This window comes from Columba livia, chromosome 11, assembly GCF_036013475.1.
Source record: "Columba livia isolate bColLiv1 breed racing homer chromosome 11, bColLiv1.pat.W.v2, whole genome shotgun sequence".
Taxonomy (NCBI): domain Eukaryota; kingdom Metazoa; phylum Chordata; class Aves; order Columbiformes; family Columbidae; genus Columba; species Columba livia.
Genome location: NC_088612.1, coordinates 12,952,967 through 12,968,197, shown reverse-complemented (window position 1 = coordinate 12,968,197; position 15,231 = coordinate 12,952,967). Strand labels below are relative to the sequence as shown.

At 45.5% G+C, this 15,231-nt stretch overlaps 1 protein-coding gene across 2 annotated transcripts in view; it reads left to right on the top strand.

Moving 5' to 3' along the window:
- Positions 1-218: 218 nt before the first annotated feature.
- Positions 219-15,231, top strand: part of GOLM2 (golgi membrane protein 2) — a 21,400-nt gene continuing 6,387 nt past the window's right edge. For both annotated transcript variants that reach the window (XM_065076857.1, XM_005511174.4), the window contains exons 1-8: positions 219-895; positions 6,581-6,635; positions 7,596-7,698; positions 8,748-8,838; positions 9,745-9,889; positions 10,538-10,618; positions 10,974-11,072; positions 12,476-12,649. In XM_065076857.1, coding sequence (XP_064932929.1) covers positions 569-895; positions 6,581-6,635; positions 7,596-7,698; positions 8,748-8,838; positions 9,745-9,889; positions 10,538-10,618; positions 10,974-11,072; positions 12,476-12,649 — 1,075 coding nt within the window. In that variant the 5' untranslated portion in view covers positions 219-568. The remainder of the gene's footprint in view (positions 896-6,580; positions 6,636-7,595; positions 7,699-8,747; positions 8,839-9,744; positions 9,890-10,537; positions 10,619-10,973; positions 11,073-12,475; positions 12,650-15,231) is intronic.

Here is a 15,231-nt window from a genome sequence, read left to right as displayed (position 1 = left end):
CGCCCCTTTGGGGTCCCGGTACCGCCGGGGGCGGGGGGGTGCGTGTGTCACCGGGAGCGGAAACCCGCCCTCTCTCGGCACAAACACCCTCTCCCGCCCCGGTCACCCCGCTTCCCCCACACAAGATGGCGCCTCCGCGCCGGGAGGCTGCGCTCTCATGAGAGCGCCACGAGCTTGCCTCGCGAGAGGCAGGAGCCGGAAGAGGCGAGGCGCGAGCCGGAAAGGGCGGGGCGGGCGGGCCGCTGCCGGCCGGCGCGGTGGGCGGCGGTATCGCGGCGCTGCGGCCTGTCCCTCCCCGTGGGGCGGGAGTGGCGCTGGGCCCGCCACGGCAGCGCGCTCAGCCCGGCCCCCTGGGCCCGCTGCCCTCAGCCGCACCGGGCAGCCTGCTCTCCTCTCGGCTCCTCTCCCTCGCGGCCCCGCCGCCGGGGATGCGCCCGGCCTCCCGGGGCAGCACCTCCGCCCGCCCTCCGGCGCCCTGAGCATCCTCCCTGTCCCGTCCCTGCTCCTCTCTTCTCCTGCGCGGGCGGAGGCGGCGAGCGGGTGAAGCCCCCGCCCGGCGGCCTCCCCCATGGTGGGTTTCGGGGCCAACCGCAGGGGCGGCCGGCTGCCCTCACTCGTGTTCGTGGCGCTGCTGGCGGTGATCGGCGTCCTCGCCTTCAACTGCTGGAGCGCCTCGTCCCGCCAGGCCCTGCTGCGGGAGGAGCTGGCGGAGCTGCAGAGCCAGGCCAAGCGCACCGAGGTGGCCCGGGGCCGCCTGGAGAAGCGCAACTCGGACCTGCTGGGCAAGGTGGACTCGCACAGGAAGCAGCTGGAGCAGAAGGAGGCGGATTACAGCCAGCTGAGCAGCCAGCTGCAGGCCCGGGACGGCCAGGTGAAGCGCTGCGAGGACAGCAAGGTAAGGCGGGGGCAGCGGCCGGGGGTCACTCTGCCCGGGACACCGCGGGCCCTGCCCGGCCATGCCGGTGTCCCGGCTGCAGCCTCGGGGGAAAATTGGTCCCCCGAAGGCGCCTCTTTCGTCTCTGATGGGATGTTTGCAAGACGATCCGGCTGGAGCTAGGTTGTCGTTGGGCTCGGTGATCTTAAGAGTCTTTTTCAAGCAAAATGATTCTGTGATCGCATCCCTGGAAAGAGCTGAAAGTGTCTGGCAAGGGCGATGTGTGCGCTGGCAATGAAAACTCTTAAGAGCTCGTTGTTTTCCAGACTGCTACTTTTTAATGACCTTTCTTTCTATGCTGGTATTATTTCATCTTTTGTGATCGGTTAAAAAGCCTTAAAACGTGGCCTTAAAACTACCGTTTGCTTGGCCTCGATTAAAATTAAAAAGTCTAACGTTCAGGTGTAGCACCCTGAGCTTTTCTCTCTCAAAATACCTTGCATGTCTGGGTCTGGTTCTTATGCAGCCAGCATATACTTGAAAAAAAAAATTCCTGTTGCTGATGTGTTATTTTCGTTAGCTGCGAAGAGAGCAACTAATGCAAAATTCAGCTTGTTCTTTTATGTGAACGTGGCCTGGGGATTTCTTTTGTTGTGGGAGGGAAAATGAGCGAATGCATCAACTTTCACTGTTCCGCTTTCGTAATCGGCACAGCAGCTCTTACAGAGTCAAGCAGACAGTTCTTTCACTCGGCTGTGAGCGGTAGCATGTGCTCTATTTGCATGCAGTTCATAATTCTCCTAATTGAACACTGTTTATCACAGTAGCATTTATGGAAATATCACACTCAGGCTTGTTACTGGCTGAGTTTGTTTGACTCTTTCATATCCCACATTTGACGAGCAGTACAAGAAAATGGTTTTAATTATCACAGAAAACCTGAATCCATAAATGTCATTACAGACTCCTTCAAATTTATTTAGTGTGTATTAAAGTTATGTTTTCTTTCCTACTGAACCATTAAAATTTAGCTATTTGTGTGTTCAGCAAGTGTGTTTTTTTAATGTCTTAATTTTTTCTGAGATTGGCATAAAAAGCCTGATTAGATATGTTATGGTGGATACTGGTGTTCTCCATTGGAAATGAATGCAACTAACACCATCGTGATTAAAACTATTGTGATACTACAAAATCTAGTTTAATTTATAAATAAGTATTCTATACAGATACCAAAATAGTTAAGTCTGATGAGTAAGAGAAGCTGAACTCAAATTAAGGCAGTTAAGCTTTAATAAAGATGCTTCCCCTTGTAGAAGACAGAAAACTAATAGTTTTCCAAACCATTGGGGTTTTTGGTTTGGGTTTTTTTGTTGTTGTGCTTGCTTGTTTGTTTTTAATTGAACTCTTACATGCACATAGAGTACAAATAGGGTTAGCCTGGGTAGCAGCTTGGAAACTCAGGAGTTGCTCAGTCATGGCCCAGAGCTAGAACTGCCTTTCTTGGGCTGCTGAGGACATGGAATAACCCAGTTCCTGGCTGGGCAGATGAAGGGGCAGTTCTGCCAGAGGCTGATGGTGCATTGGAACTGCCCTAGGCTGCAGGGTGTTGTATTTTTGGGAAATCCAATGCTTTGCTGTAGGACACCAGGAGAGAAAATGCAAGTGTGAAGTCAGGGTGTGCAGCAAGGGTGCCTGGCGGATAGAGCGCAGGTCGGTGCAGACACTGCCTGCCGAGCACCCTGGTGGGCTCTGTAGACCTGGCTGCGCTCAGAATGCGCTCGGGGTCGGGAACCTCACCAGCAGAGCAGAAGGGGAGCAAGATGTGAGGAGTAAACCTCGCTAATTAATTTTATTAATTGTATGCATACTGCAGCATGTGCCCTGTATCTTTGTTCTTTGTTCCAGAAGGTGCCATTTAAGGTCATGTGAGCTACTTGCTCTTGAATATTCTTTCTTCTTTACTTGTGCTGAAAATGTTCCATGTGCCTTAGTAGGCAAGAATAGCAGCGTGTTTTATTGATAACCAGTCATGGTCCCTTTCTCTTTTCCTCGCATGTGAGCTACTGTTATAAGTGGCAACAATCCTATATTTTTTTTAAAACCCTTTAAGTGACTGTACTTTAGAGACTAAAGATCTGTTACAAAAAAAAAAAAATAGCGAGTAGCAGGCATAAAGTATCTGACCAAAAAAAGGCTTGAATGACAGTGTCAATTCTGCTCGATGCTCCTTTGTCTTCCCTTTGTCTTCTTTGCCCTGTGGTCCCGAAGATGAACTGTGCATTTCCCAGGGCTGAGGCAACTCTAATTTCTGCAGGCGCGTTCCTTGGAGCTCAGTGGTATCTGTATTCCAGCCCAGACCTTGGGCTCTCTCCTCCCTTGCTGTAACAAGCTGCTCACACTGTGCCAGACTATTGTTTGCTCCTAAGAGCAAATGCAGGAGCATGTCCTATTGTCTTGTGCTTAAAAAAAAAGCAGAAAAATAAAATGGTATGTGTTCTTGGAAATTCTCCTGTCACCCTGTGCTCACCTTGCTGAGCTTGTGCTCTGCTGGCCCTTGGACAAGCCAGAGGAATTGTCCTACTCTGCAGCTCCTGGGGAGGCGAGCGGGGCGGTGGTTGCCCCGTGTTTGGCGAGGAGGTCCATGAGACTGAGCGTTAGTTCCCTGAGTATTTAATGTTTTTTGCAGTATACTGTGAGAATACTTTTTCCCCCCCTCATAACTGTACACATCCTTTTGCAGTAAGCTCAACAAACTGGTAGAATGGCAGGAATGTGAGGTGCAGAGCTTCCAGATGGCAGCGTGCCTGTGGCAAGGCTGGAGCCCCGACGTGCTGCTGCAACCCTGGGTCGGGCCGTGTCCTGCTAAGCTGCGGCTGGCACGAGGTGTGCCCGACAGCCGTGCCCTCGGCCACTGCCTGGAAACGATGCTTTGTAGCTTGAAGCTGTTTGGTAGAACATCCATGGGAGCGGCTGGTTATGTTCTTTGTTGCCAAAACTCCTCGGTAGCTCCTCCTCGGTTTGCAAAGCTGTAGTCTTACAGCAGTGATGTTGAGTGTATCTTCCATCTGACTGCGTGCTCCTGATGGTCACAGTGTCACCTGCAACGCTGTGCTAGTCGCTTGGTGATAGCAATGTCTGCTCTGAAAAAGGCAGTGGACAGAGAAAAATCCTGAATTTGTGGCATATAGACCCTTGTACAAATGGACTTGCAGCAGTTTTGCTGCCCGAGCAGTGTGTTGGGAATGTCCCAGCTGTGCAGAGGAGCTGGGGCCCAGCTTGTGCTGCTTCCACAGACAATCCGGAGACTGGTCTGGCCAGATCAATGACTCGCAGGGAAATACGAGTGTGCATGTGTACAGTTTACCACTGATTTAATCAGGACCGGAGTTCTGTCCTGCCATATACAGAGAGAAACTCTCTAACGTTTTTCCTTACCTCGCCTTTCATTATATGACAACTGTTACCAATTTCAATGATGCTGGAAGGCTACCTCACATGTACATAGCTCCAGCATGCACGGGATTCTTCATGGTTTTTGTTTTTCCCTGTGCAGAACTCATTAAACTACAGAAAATTTCTTTTGTACATCTCAACTGCTTTGGAAAGGGTCTGAGAAGCCACTGAGAAATAGGAAGAGTACAAGTAGGTCTAGACTCAAAGCGGACGCAGCTCAGAAAGAACTGGGCTTGTGCCATGGTTTTGTGGAATGTCGTCTTTATTTTGTGTAGGTGGAACAGATCCCATGAATCATAAAAATGCTTCTTCCTTTTCCATCCTTCAGATTAGGGACATTTGCTGTCAGCTGGGCTGGTTTGGGTGTAAATTTTGTCGCTTTTCTCTGAAACTCAAAATTGCAGAACTGCAAGATTGTGTGATAAAACTGATGCTGTCTTCACATCAAACTCCTGTTGACAGACAGGCAGCCCAGCCCAGCACCAGTCAGACGTTTTGCAGGATGAGCGGGAGCGGCGGTGGGAAGAGTTGTTGGTTCTGCTAGATGGAGGTTTGAAAACAGAACCTGCTGCTTCCCGGGATCTCCTTGGTTTGCAGATTTAGCAGGTTCTGGGAAAAGAACTGCATTGAAGTGGAAGATGGGAAAAAATTGGTCGCTATTGCCAGTGGCTTTGCAAAATAGAGGAAGAGACTTTTGTTGATGTTTTTGTACCTGTTCCTCTGTCCTGGTGTCTGCTCAGCGGTTCCTGTTGTGTTGTGTATCTGTGTGAGGCCCCCAGCACAGGGCTCATTTTGAAATAAATCTCAGCAAGCCCAGCACAGGCTTTTACCTGGTTATTCGTTGTGCATCCCGTGCCTGGGGGCAGAGCACACCTGTAGCTGCTGCTCAGCAGCCTGGCTGTAACACACCGAGACGTTCCTGACCTGTCCTGCTGGGTGTCCCGATCTGGTGTTGTGTTTCAGAGCAATCCAGTCAGGGTTCTCAGGCTACTGCAAGATTGCGTCATCTGCCATTCATTCTGTTTTGGGGGTAAAGCCTTGCGGAGTGACCGGCGTTCTGGCACAGCCCGTGTGCCGGGCAGGGATCCCGCACTCCAGCAGTGGCTGACCTGCTGGGGTTGTTTGTCGAGGAGCCTGTGCTGAGGCAGTGCTGCTGGCTGCCGCCTCAGTGAACACCACGTTCTGCAGAAAAGCACGATTTTGGCAGTTCCTGGATGGCCACGGTTCCTACAGCTATAAATGCCTCAACCCCCACAGGACAGGCTGCGTCAGGCCTGAGTGCCTCTGCTGAACACCACAAACGTTATGTGAAATGTTGTGAAGAAATGAATAATGTGATAACGGGGAAGGTGGAGGAAGTCTTAAAGTGAGGGCAGACACCTTTTGGGTTGTTTTGGCAGGAAATGTAGGGAAGTGGCTGGGACGCTGAGCTCCGGGGTCCGTCTGGCATTGCCATAGTGTGTGTGTCCCCTGTGCCACACATGTCACTTGGCTGTTCTCAGGGGTCATCCCAGTGGGACAGCCTTCTGCCCGCACCCCTTCTAGAGACACTGCTAATAGCTGCGGGGAACCACAAGAACAGTCGTCACAGCGTCAGTGCTGCCTGATGGCACTTGTGGGGTGTTTCACAGTTTGTGCAGCTTTCTCTTCATTTTTGCTATTTTTTGTATTTACATATGTCTTAATGTAAGAACAAGACCAAACGTCTTAATTACTTTGTGTACATGCATTTCTTATGTATTGTAACTGCTGTTTTTCCCTTAGTAAAAATTCTAAATTAAAAGCTGTTGTGGAAGTCTACTGGTATCAGATTCTCTCAAAAATAAAATGTGTGCTATGAATATTAGGTAGCATCACATACTTACTTTAAGCATCACACACATACTTTAAATATACTTTAAGTAAAAATTGTTTTTGCTAATGATACTGTGTATTTTTATATGCTTACGCTTTGACATTGAAATTCAGTGTCTCCTCCTGCAGTGTCAGATGCAATGTGTTTATTTTAGTTCTGACAGAATCTACTTTTTTGATAGAAACATGTTCTGGAAATAAATTTAAGTCCTTGTTAGCAAAGCCTAAATATAGTGTTTAGGTTGGTGATATCACTTACACATAACTAAATACACATTACTTAGATTTACAAGGACTTTGTATACGTCATTCTGATAACCCTTTACATACCCTGTATTTACAATGAAAACAAACGCTCCTGATATTGTCTGTATTTCTGTAACTATTTCTTTCTTTCAGATGAAGCTGCAGAACAACATCTCCTATCAAATGGCAGACATACATCGTTTGAAGGGTAAGGAATTTGTGGCCAGACTGTGAAGCTGTGTATTTTTTAACTGCCTAGGTACTGCAGAATACATTTTAATGAAAGTTGGAGTGATTCTCGACCATCACCTCATGTGACTTCTCACTACATTTGTTTATTACCTCACCTGGGTGACTGTAGGGTTGGCTCAGAGACTTTGCAGGAGTGTGTGTCCTGGCACTGTTTCCTTCCAAAATACTAATAACATCGTTTTCCTGATCAGATGCACAGCTCAGTGTACTTTGGATCAGCAGCATTTAATACTTACACTGGGTTAGAGAAGGTCCAGAGAACATCTTTGAAGGCTGATCTATACAGATGTGATTCCAACGCCTGTGGTCTCCCTGTGCCTGGAACAGGTGCCGCAAAGTCGTGGCCATGCCGTGGGCAGAGCCAGGTCATTGCTGCCCGGAGCTGGGTGCTCGCAGCTGGAAATGGGGAAACTTCACAATTCTTTGCAGTCTGAGGAGTAGGGAGAAGAACTTCTAGAGCAGTTACTTGTGGAGACAGGAAATATGTGTTGGTTTTATGGGTAGTGTGGAGGTACCTTCCTTTGTTCATTTATTGCAGAAAAAGAACATTTGGCTTACTTGCCTAAAGTAACATATTAGCGCTTTTGTGTTGCTCAAAATAACAGTGTCTTTCAGGAAATTAAGGGGATTTCCAACAGATAGGTGACATAGCATTATGTAAATCTTCCGAATGGAAAGATAAAGAAAAACTTAGGGGTTTTGGCACAGTATCAGAAGAATTATTCTATAATTCATGGTGACATCTGGCATACACATGTAAAGTGGCATTTTTTTGAAGTTAAAGAATCACTAACATATATCTAGAAGAAATAACGTAAAACTTGGGCATATTTTTAACTTGTATAGCAATATTGACAGTTGTATCCACCGTGGGGCATATTTCTATATTAATGTTAATTTTTGCTTTTTGGTCTAGAACAACTAGCAGAATTACGTCAGGAGTTCATTCGCCAGGAAGATCAGCTGCATGAGTTCAAGAAGAACAATACTCACCTTGCACGGAGACTGGAATACGATAGGTATGTCTCCAGGAGTGTCAGCAACTAGAGCTTTGTGTACAATGGAGGTCTGTATTTATTAAAAAGTGCCAATTAATCCTATTTCTGCTTATCCTCAAACTGGAGTGTACTCACTTGATGTAACTTTGACTTAGCTAGTTGTTTGATTTTAAAGTTCTGGGTTTTGTGGCATTCTCCTCCCCCCCATAGTGAGCTATGACCTAAGAAAAGTCTGACTTACTGCAATTGTTTAGCATTGCATGATTTTAAGTCACTGCATTTTTTTCTAACATGAAGATTTTGGTTAACAAATACTTGGGAGAGTTTAGTTGATGCAGTTCTGTAATCGTTGTATTTCTGAAAGCATAATTTTATTTTCTTCAGCTGAAGTTGAAAGCATTGTGCAGATGGAAATTTTAAGTTGACCTCAGCCTTTTAAGTGTTTGGTGGAGGAGGAGGGAGAACAGCTGCCCCTGAAGCTTTGAGGAATGAGGGAGGTTTACATTCAGGAAAATGCTGGAAACTTTCACACACTGTATGTGCTGCAAAGACGCTGTATGTGCTGCGTTGAGTGTTTGTGGGACACAGTTTGCGTGAATGGGGTTGGTGTCTGTGGCTCGTTGGGGAAGCCAGGGCACGTGGCTGTGTTGTTCAGCCCCTGTGGCTGGGTTGGTGGCAGTAACCAGCAGCAGTAGCTGTGTGGGTTCTGTGTTGACAGCCATGGGAGACACATTGCTTTCCTCGTGGATTTAATACGTGCTGATGACAGAGTAACTACAAAGCTTGACTTTTCGGTTGCTTTCCAGTTTTTGGAGGAAATATGTTCAAGGCCATTCTGTTTATTTTACTGTTTTTCTGCTCTGTCCGTAGTTTTTTCAGTTCTGCTTTCTTTCTGTATTCAGTCCATTTTCACTCCACACACATTCCAGGACAAGGCTTTTTGGACAGACTATTCTAGTTATATCTCAGGTTTGGCTTTTTGTGCCGCTTTATAATTTTCCCCCCTATTTTATTTGTAGGAGAGCAGATACAATAAATGAAGTGTAACTAATAATGTGTTTCTTATCAAGTCTGCAGTGCGGGCAGCAGATCAAGGAAATGAGACTGCAACATGAAGAAAACATGAAGAAATTAATGGACCAGGTTGCGTGGGAACAAAAGGTAACATGCAGCTCAGTTGTTTGTTAAATTAGAAGAGCCCGAAGTCCACTGTTTGTTTGACTCGGCATTTCAGACATATGGACGTTTCTCCCGTAACTTTGCATTAAATATTTTCCTGAGCAGCCCTCGAGGGTATTAGTGTAAGAAGAGCTGCCTGTTTTGCTCAGTCAGTGAACTGAGCCTTGAAGATCTGGCTTAGTTCCTGGCTGTGCTGCAGCCTTCCTACATGACGACATTCCTAGATATTTCAGATTCTTCTCTGAAAAATGGATATTATGTTATAGCTCTCCAGGGTAGGATGTATAGTCTCTTCTTACAGTCGTATATAGATTATTGCAAGGGGAACGTGATCTCTGTGGGGGCCTCGAGGTGCTAACATGATGCAAATAACAATGGGTTTTGAATAGTGTCAAGGGTGTAATTACATGGTGCGAGCTGCCAGTAGAATATGGGCCTCTTTCCTGCAAACAGATGAAATAACCTGCTTTTCTTAGTTCCATTTCCTTTCTTCGTCTCTGTTTACACACATGTCAAATAATAAGGCAGACTTGAAGTAGGTTTCAGTCGGATCTTTCTTAAAGCCTAGAATTGTTTCCAAGTCTGTGCCCTGACCCTCAAGGCATTAACCTGTTTGTGTGATACTTAAGAGCTACAAATGCCCATAAAAATGTCACACAGCCATGCTGTATTTTACATTTTCTGTTTGGTTCCATGTCCATACTCTCACCTCCTGCCCTCAGGATTCAGGTTTGCATGTAGAGGACTTCTACTGCTGTTTGCTTTGGTGATCATCTAGTCCATAAATGTAATTTTGCTTACCCAAGGTAATCTTGAATTTTAGGGCTTTTGTTTTGTGATTTTCAGGGATGTGCTTAATATTGGTTCCTTATGTATTTGTTCTAACAGGCCACACAAAAAAGTCAGTCCAGTAAAGATCCTGAAGTAGGTCTCAATAGTGATAACAAGGCAATATCTAAGACTGCTCCAGAGGCAGAAGATGGAAACACAGGAAAGAATGAGCAGCCTTCAGATCATGTTGTAAATGGCAAAGGTATTTCCTTTTTTCATCATTTCTCACAGGTAATGGGCCAATTATGTTGTGTCCTGTGCTATCATACGGAATTGTGCATTTCTCTGAAATAAATCAATGAATTATTTGGCTCAGGTAACTTGATTAGCTGCATATGATTGTGCGAAGTTAGTTTACAGGTATCCAGAGACTGGCACCTCCTTTATGCAGGTAGTTCCTTGCACAGTTTTGTGTGCACATTGTCAGTTCGTTTGGCATCTTGTTGCTCCCACAACTGCGGCTTTTTGCTGCCTGGAGGCTGCTTTGAAGGACAGATGGGTTCCCAGATGGGTTCCCTTTGTTTCTACAGCTCGCGCTGCTGCCTGAGCACCTCTTGGTTCAGTTGTGTCTGTTCTGCCAGGCTCCTGCTTGTCCGGCTCTGCTGCCAGGAGCAGCACAGCTGGTCCCATCCTTTTCTGAAGAGCGTGCTGATGCGGGAGCGCCGCTCCGAAGGCGGCTTCAGCCACTGGGACAGTACAATAGGAGGAGTGTTGTAGTTGTGTTATCAATATGGGACATGTTCTGTGAATAAAAGACTTTTCTTCTGGTCGTAGAGCCTTCCACAAGAGGGAAATTCACTGTTCAAATGGAAAGGTTAATAAGGCAGAATATCCTATTCTTGTCTTACAGAGAAACTCAAAGCAGGAGGAGATGCAGGCATGCCTGAAATAGAAGATAATGACCCTGCTAAAGCTGAAGATACTCCCACTGGTAAGGAAAAATATACTAATACTTGCAGATTTGGGTTTGTGGTAGCGTATACATTCTGTTTGAATACCATGTGTTTCATAGTGGATGTGAAGTTTTAAAATCTGCCTATGGTAATAAAATTAAAGTGGGGTGTAAAATCTGGTAATTTTTACTGTGCTTTAGAGGTTTCAATTCTCAAAATGGAATGCTTCTGCTAATTCCCTCCTCCCCACTCCTGATCTTGGATTTTACATTTTCATCTGTGGTTCAAAAACAAGAAAAAAACAACAAAAGTTTACAGGCTTGTTAGAGGAAAACCTGGTACATAGTGTCTGGTTGTTTCACTTAATGCTTTTGTCCACATATTTTGTTTCAGCTTTAAAGAAGCCACTTATTTCAGCTCCTAGAAGTGAAGGTCATCAACCTGTTATAAATCTACCAACCGAACAGCCCCATGCTCCAAATCTGGCACCAGGTAAAACTCTTATAAGTGGCTAACAAGTAAATATTTTGTAGGAAACGCACCATTTAATATCTGCTGCCATCTTATGAATGTCAGATGTACAGAGCCGCTGCCCCTTTTTTTGCATTTCATGTGATTACAAAAAGAAAAACAAGCTAATTACAAAAAGCTATTTCTGCCAGGTACAATGTTGAGTGAATCCTTAGCCTGGCTTCCCAAGGCACTGGGGTTGCTGCGTCTATGATCATGTTTTATTCCCCCCGCACCCTATAATTTCTGAGCATTTTGACCAATATCAGCCAAATATGAGAGTTAGAAGTTTCAAAGGTTAAGTGCTTCAAGATTTCTCCACTGGGCAGAGGAAAGTATTTGAAGTGAGGACTCTTCCTTAGGGTGCTAATTAGGGCTGCAGCGCATCATCAGGAGTTGATTGTTGGATCTGTCGGTAGCCAGACTCAGATTAAACTATCACTTGTTCAGTGTTTCTGTGAACAGCTCACGTGAGGGTGATGTGGAGGTGGTTTAGGATCTGAGGGAACTAAAAGTGCTGCAGTGAAAGGGTTTAGAAGAATTGCAGTTAGAAAGGACACAAATCCATAGAAAATATACTTAAATGCAGTGCTCGTGGATTAAGTCACTTTGCTTTAATGTCCAAGAGAATGTTAGGTTATATCTGTGCAGCAAGTGGCACGTTCAAATACTGTTCTGCTAACAACCCTTAAATATAACATTGGTAATATAGTTGTGATGTGACCAAAAAGCTTTTTCTTGTTATGTCCATTACTGGTTCTTTTGCAAAAAGGCGACAGAAGTATTTCTTAATTTCTTTCCCTTTGCAATGGATATGTATGGAGATTACAATACCTAAATGACTGGGCTTGAAGTCTCGATACACATTTAAAGCTTATTGTTTCCAAATGTCAAATCTTTTCAGTAGTTTGTTTCTTTTTGTTGTTGTGAGACAGTCCTTCATTTTGACTTTTATTAAAGAGAAAACATGAAAGACAGCAGGTGAACTGCTTATGTTGTTGAACTTAGAGTTTATCAACAGAAGGTTGATGTGAATTTCAGGAGGACCAGGGTTTTCTCTGTTCCTTGGTTATGTAGTCCTGGGATTCTGCTTATTATTTTTAGCATAACTTCCGTGACCTGTTGCAACGTTCTCCTCAGATAACAGCTCTTGAAATAATGTTTGGTAGATTGGAAAAGCAGAATCAGCAGGAGGATTAAAAAAAATACATAAATGTATTATTGTTCTGGGCTTCATCAAGCACTTAAATACAATCAGAAAATCAGCGGAGAAGGTAACAACTTGGGATTGATTGCATAGTAAAATGTGATGAATTATCTTTTGCAGTAGCATTATAGCTTTCTTTTGGAACCACATAAAAACCAAACGCTTCCTTATTCTGTAGGTTTCCACAGCGAGAGTGATGGAAACACCGATATTGTGAAGCAGATACCTCCAAACTCTCTCCAGCGCTTAAATTTTGAAGAAAATATGGAAAATCAGAAAGAACAAAAAATTGAGACGGACCATATAAAAATCCCAAAGAGCAGAGTTAGTGACTTGCAGAAGATGAAGCAAAGTAAGTTAGCCAATATCACATACTTCAATATATTAAGAAAATCACTTTATTTTCTATCTGTAATAGCACCTGTCTGGCAAACAGGAACCATGGCAGCAGGTGGCCTTCTGGAGAGGAGGCCTGGAAAGAGATGTAATATGTTCCTGTCTGAAAGACAGGCCTTAATCTGACATCTTGCCTACATATATTCAGTCATTTAAAAAAAAAAAATTTGCTTATGGGAATTTTGGGATGTTTTTGGAAATTACTTCACATTTAAATAGATTAAGGGAAGACTTTTGATACATGCCTGATACCAAGTTACTTATATTCACACTGTATTATTTGACTTAAATACAAGGTTATTATAAATTCAACTTTACATTTCTTTGTACTCACTGCTAAGTAGCTTTCTCTTGGGTTTTGGTTTCCATGAATAAAATCTGTCTGTACTCCAAGATGACAAGTGATTAGGTCAGAACAGCCACCTTCAGGTCACGAAAACTGGGAGGAACAAAGGATTCTAGAGAAACCTGTGTGTGTTCTGTGGGCTGGATGAACAGTGGTACAGAAATAACAATTTTGTTGAAATAGAATCATTAATCACTTTCAGTGAAAGCAAGTAATCCTGAAAGCTAGGGTCACTCTTGAGAACATGAAACTCTGAATTAATTTTTGTGATAAACCCAGGAATGTGGCTTTGTCATAGGCAAATTCATGGAGACCTGGTCAGGAAGAAGTTGTTGTTTGGTGGGCGCACAGCTTTAAGAAAAGAATATTCCAGGCATGGGTGTCACTAGGAGTTGTATTTGTAAAGCTGCTGTGAGGTTTGCAAAGGTGCAGCCTTTGGTGCTGTTTGTATTTGAGTGCTGGATGATAAAGAAGGGATGAGATGTGGTTTCAGCAATGTACAAGTTTGTACATATAAAAGTAGCGCATAATCAATAATGGAGAATAAGTGACAGGTAGCAAGTCAGCAGTTCAGTTAAAAACTCTGCAGTCAGCAGTGGGTGTTAGTCCCTAACAAACGTTTAAGTGAGGCTTTTCTTCTGGGATGTGCTAACAGCAATGTCAGGTACGATAACAGGATGGAGTAATGAGGTCTGTTTCATCTGGTGCTTTTGGGGCCTCCTCGGGCTTTAAATGTCAAAGAATGATGATGGGAAGCTGAAAGGACTTCAAGGGGGGGAAAGAAAAAAATTATAGGCTTTAGTGTGAGAGGGGGAAAAGCCCTAGAAAGGCCAGGGTTGAAAAGGTAGGGAATGGCCATCAAGTTACTGTTGTTTTCTAGAAACAGATCTTTAGGGAAACCTCGGTTACTTCATTATCACTGGTGGATGTTTCCACTGAAGCGGGATGGTTGTATTCACAACTGGCAGAAACCTGCGCGAGCTTTGCTGCCACGCTTTATTCCAAGATTTGCAAGTGTTTAGTTTATCCAGGGAGCTTCTCGAAGCCCCTGTGCTGGTCTGGCCAAGTGACCACAGAGCTGCAGAGCTCAGGGGTTCAGTGGGGCTGTGGGGGCAGGCTGGGCCGACTGGGGATAGGGCAGCGACTGACGTGTCTCCATCTCAGGCTGGGAACAGGAACTTGGTGTCCATTGTCACTAATTAGTCTGTTCCTTTTCTCTTTGCTCCTTCACATTTGTAATAATTTGTAATGATGGAGAGAGTTCATTGCGTATGGGAATAGCTAACCCGGGTTTGTAGATTTTGTTTCATGTTGATCCGTGGCTGTTCTGGTGAGTCTGTGGGTGATGAATCCATCCCCGCTCTGGCACATGACTGTCACCGTATGGTTCTGTGCCGGGGCTTTGGTTACTGAGCTTCAGGCCTTGGTGTGCGCCAGCCCGCGGGATGAGCCAGCGTTGGTCAGGGCAGCTGTCACCCCTGTCCCATTTCAGAATCGGGGAACTTCTTCCCAAAAGATATTTTCCTTTTTTATTTTGCTAGCATAGATTTAAAGAGCAACTTTGGTACCAGGTCCAGAGTTGGGCACATTGTGGTCATTTGTTTTCAGCGGAAATAGTGTCACTGTTTGTTCTCTTTCCTGGCACAAAGCCGGAGCAGCAAAACCTGCAGCCTGTGCTGCTGGAGCTGTGAGCTCGTCCTTGGTGGTGAGCGTGTGGCTGCTGCTCTGAGCAGCGTGTTTGTGAGGTCCAGGGTGTCTATTCAGAATTCATTTCAGCAAATGTCACCTGCAGATTTTAGCATCAGCGACATCCCGTGCTGTCACTGGCCTCTTGTGCTTACAGCAGCGTGTTCCCCTGTGCCTCCCAGTCTGTGGGGTGCCCGTGGTACGGACACTCGTTCACAGTGATTGGGAGAACCACGCCACCAGCGAGGTGTCGTACCTTGTCTGTGTGTTTCAGAAGGCAATTGGCGTGTTGCTGGGGTCTGGCTACCAGTGATTCCTGGTCTTTCCCTAAAGTCCTGGTATCCCAAGACTGTTCTGTGTGTCCCCTGTTTGGGTATTGCTGTTCTCCCTGGGTTTGTGCAGGGAGCCGCCTGCTGCCTTGGTCTCTCATGGCCTGCGTGGTGGCCACTGTGGCTGCTCTCCAGCCCCACAGCCCACGGCAGCTGCTGGGAGCTCTGTGTGCTCGG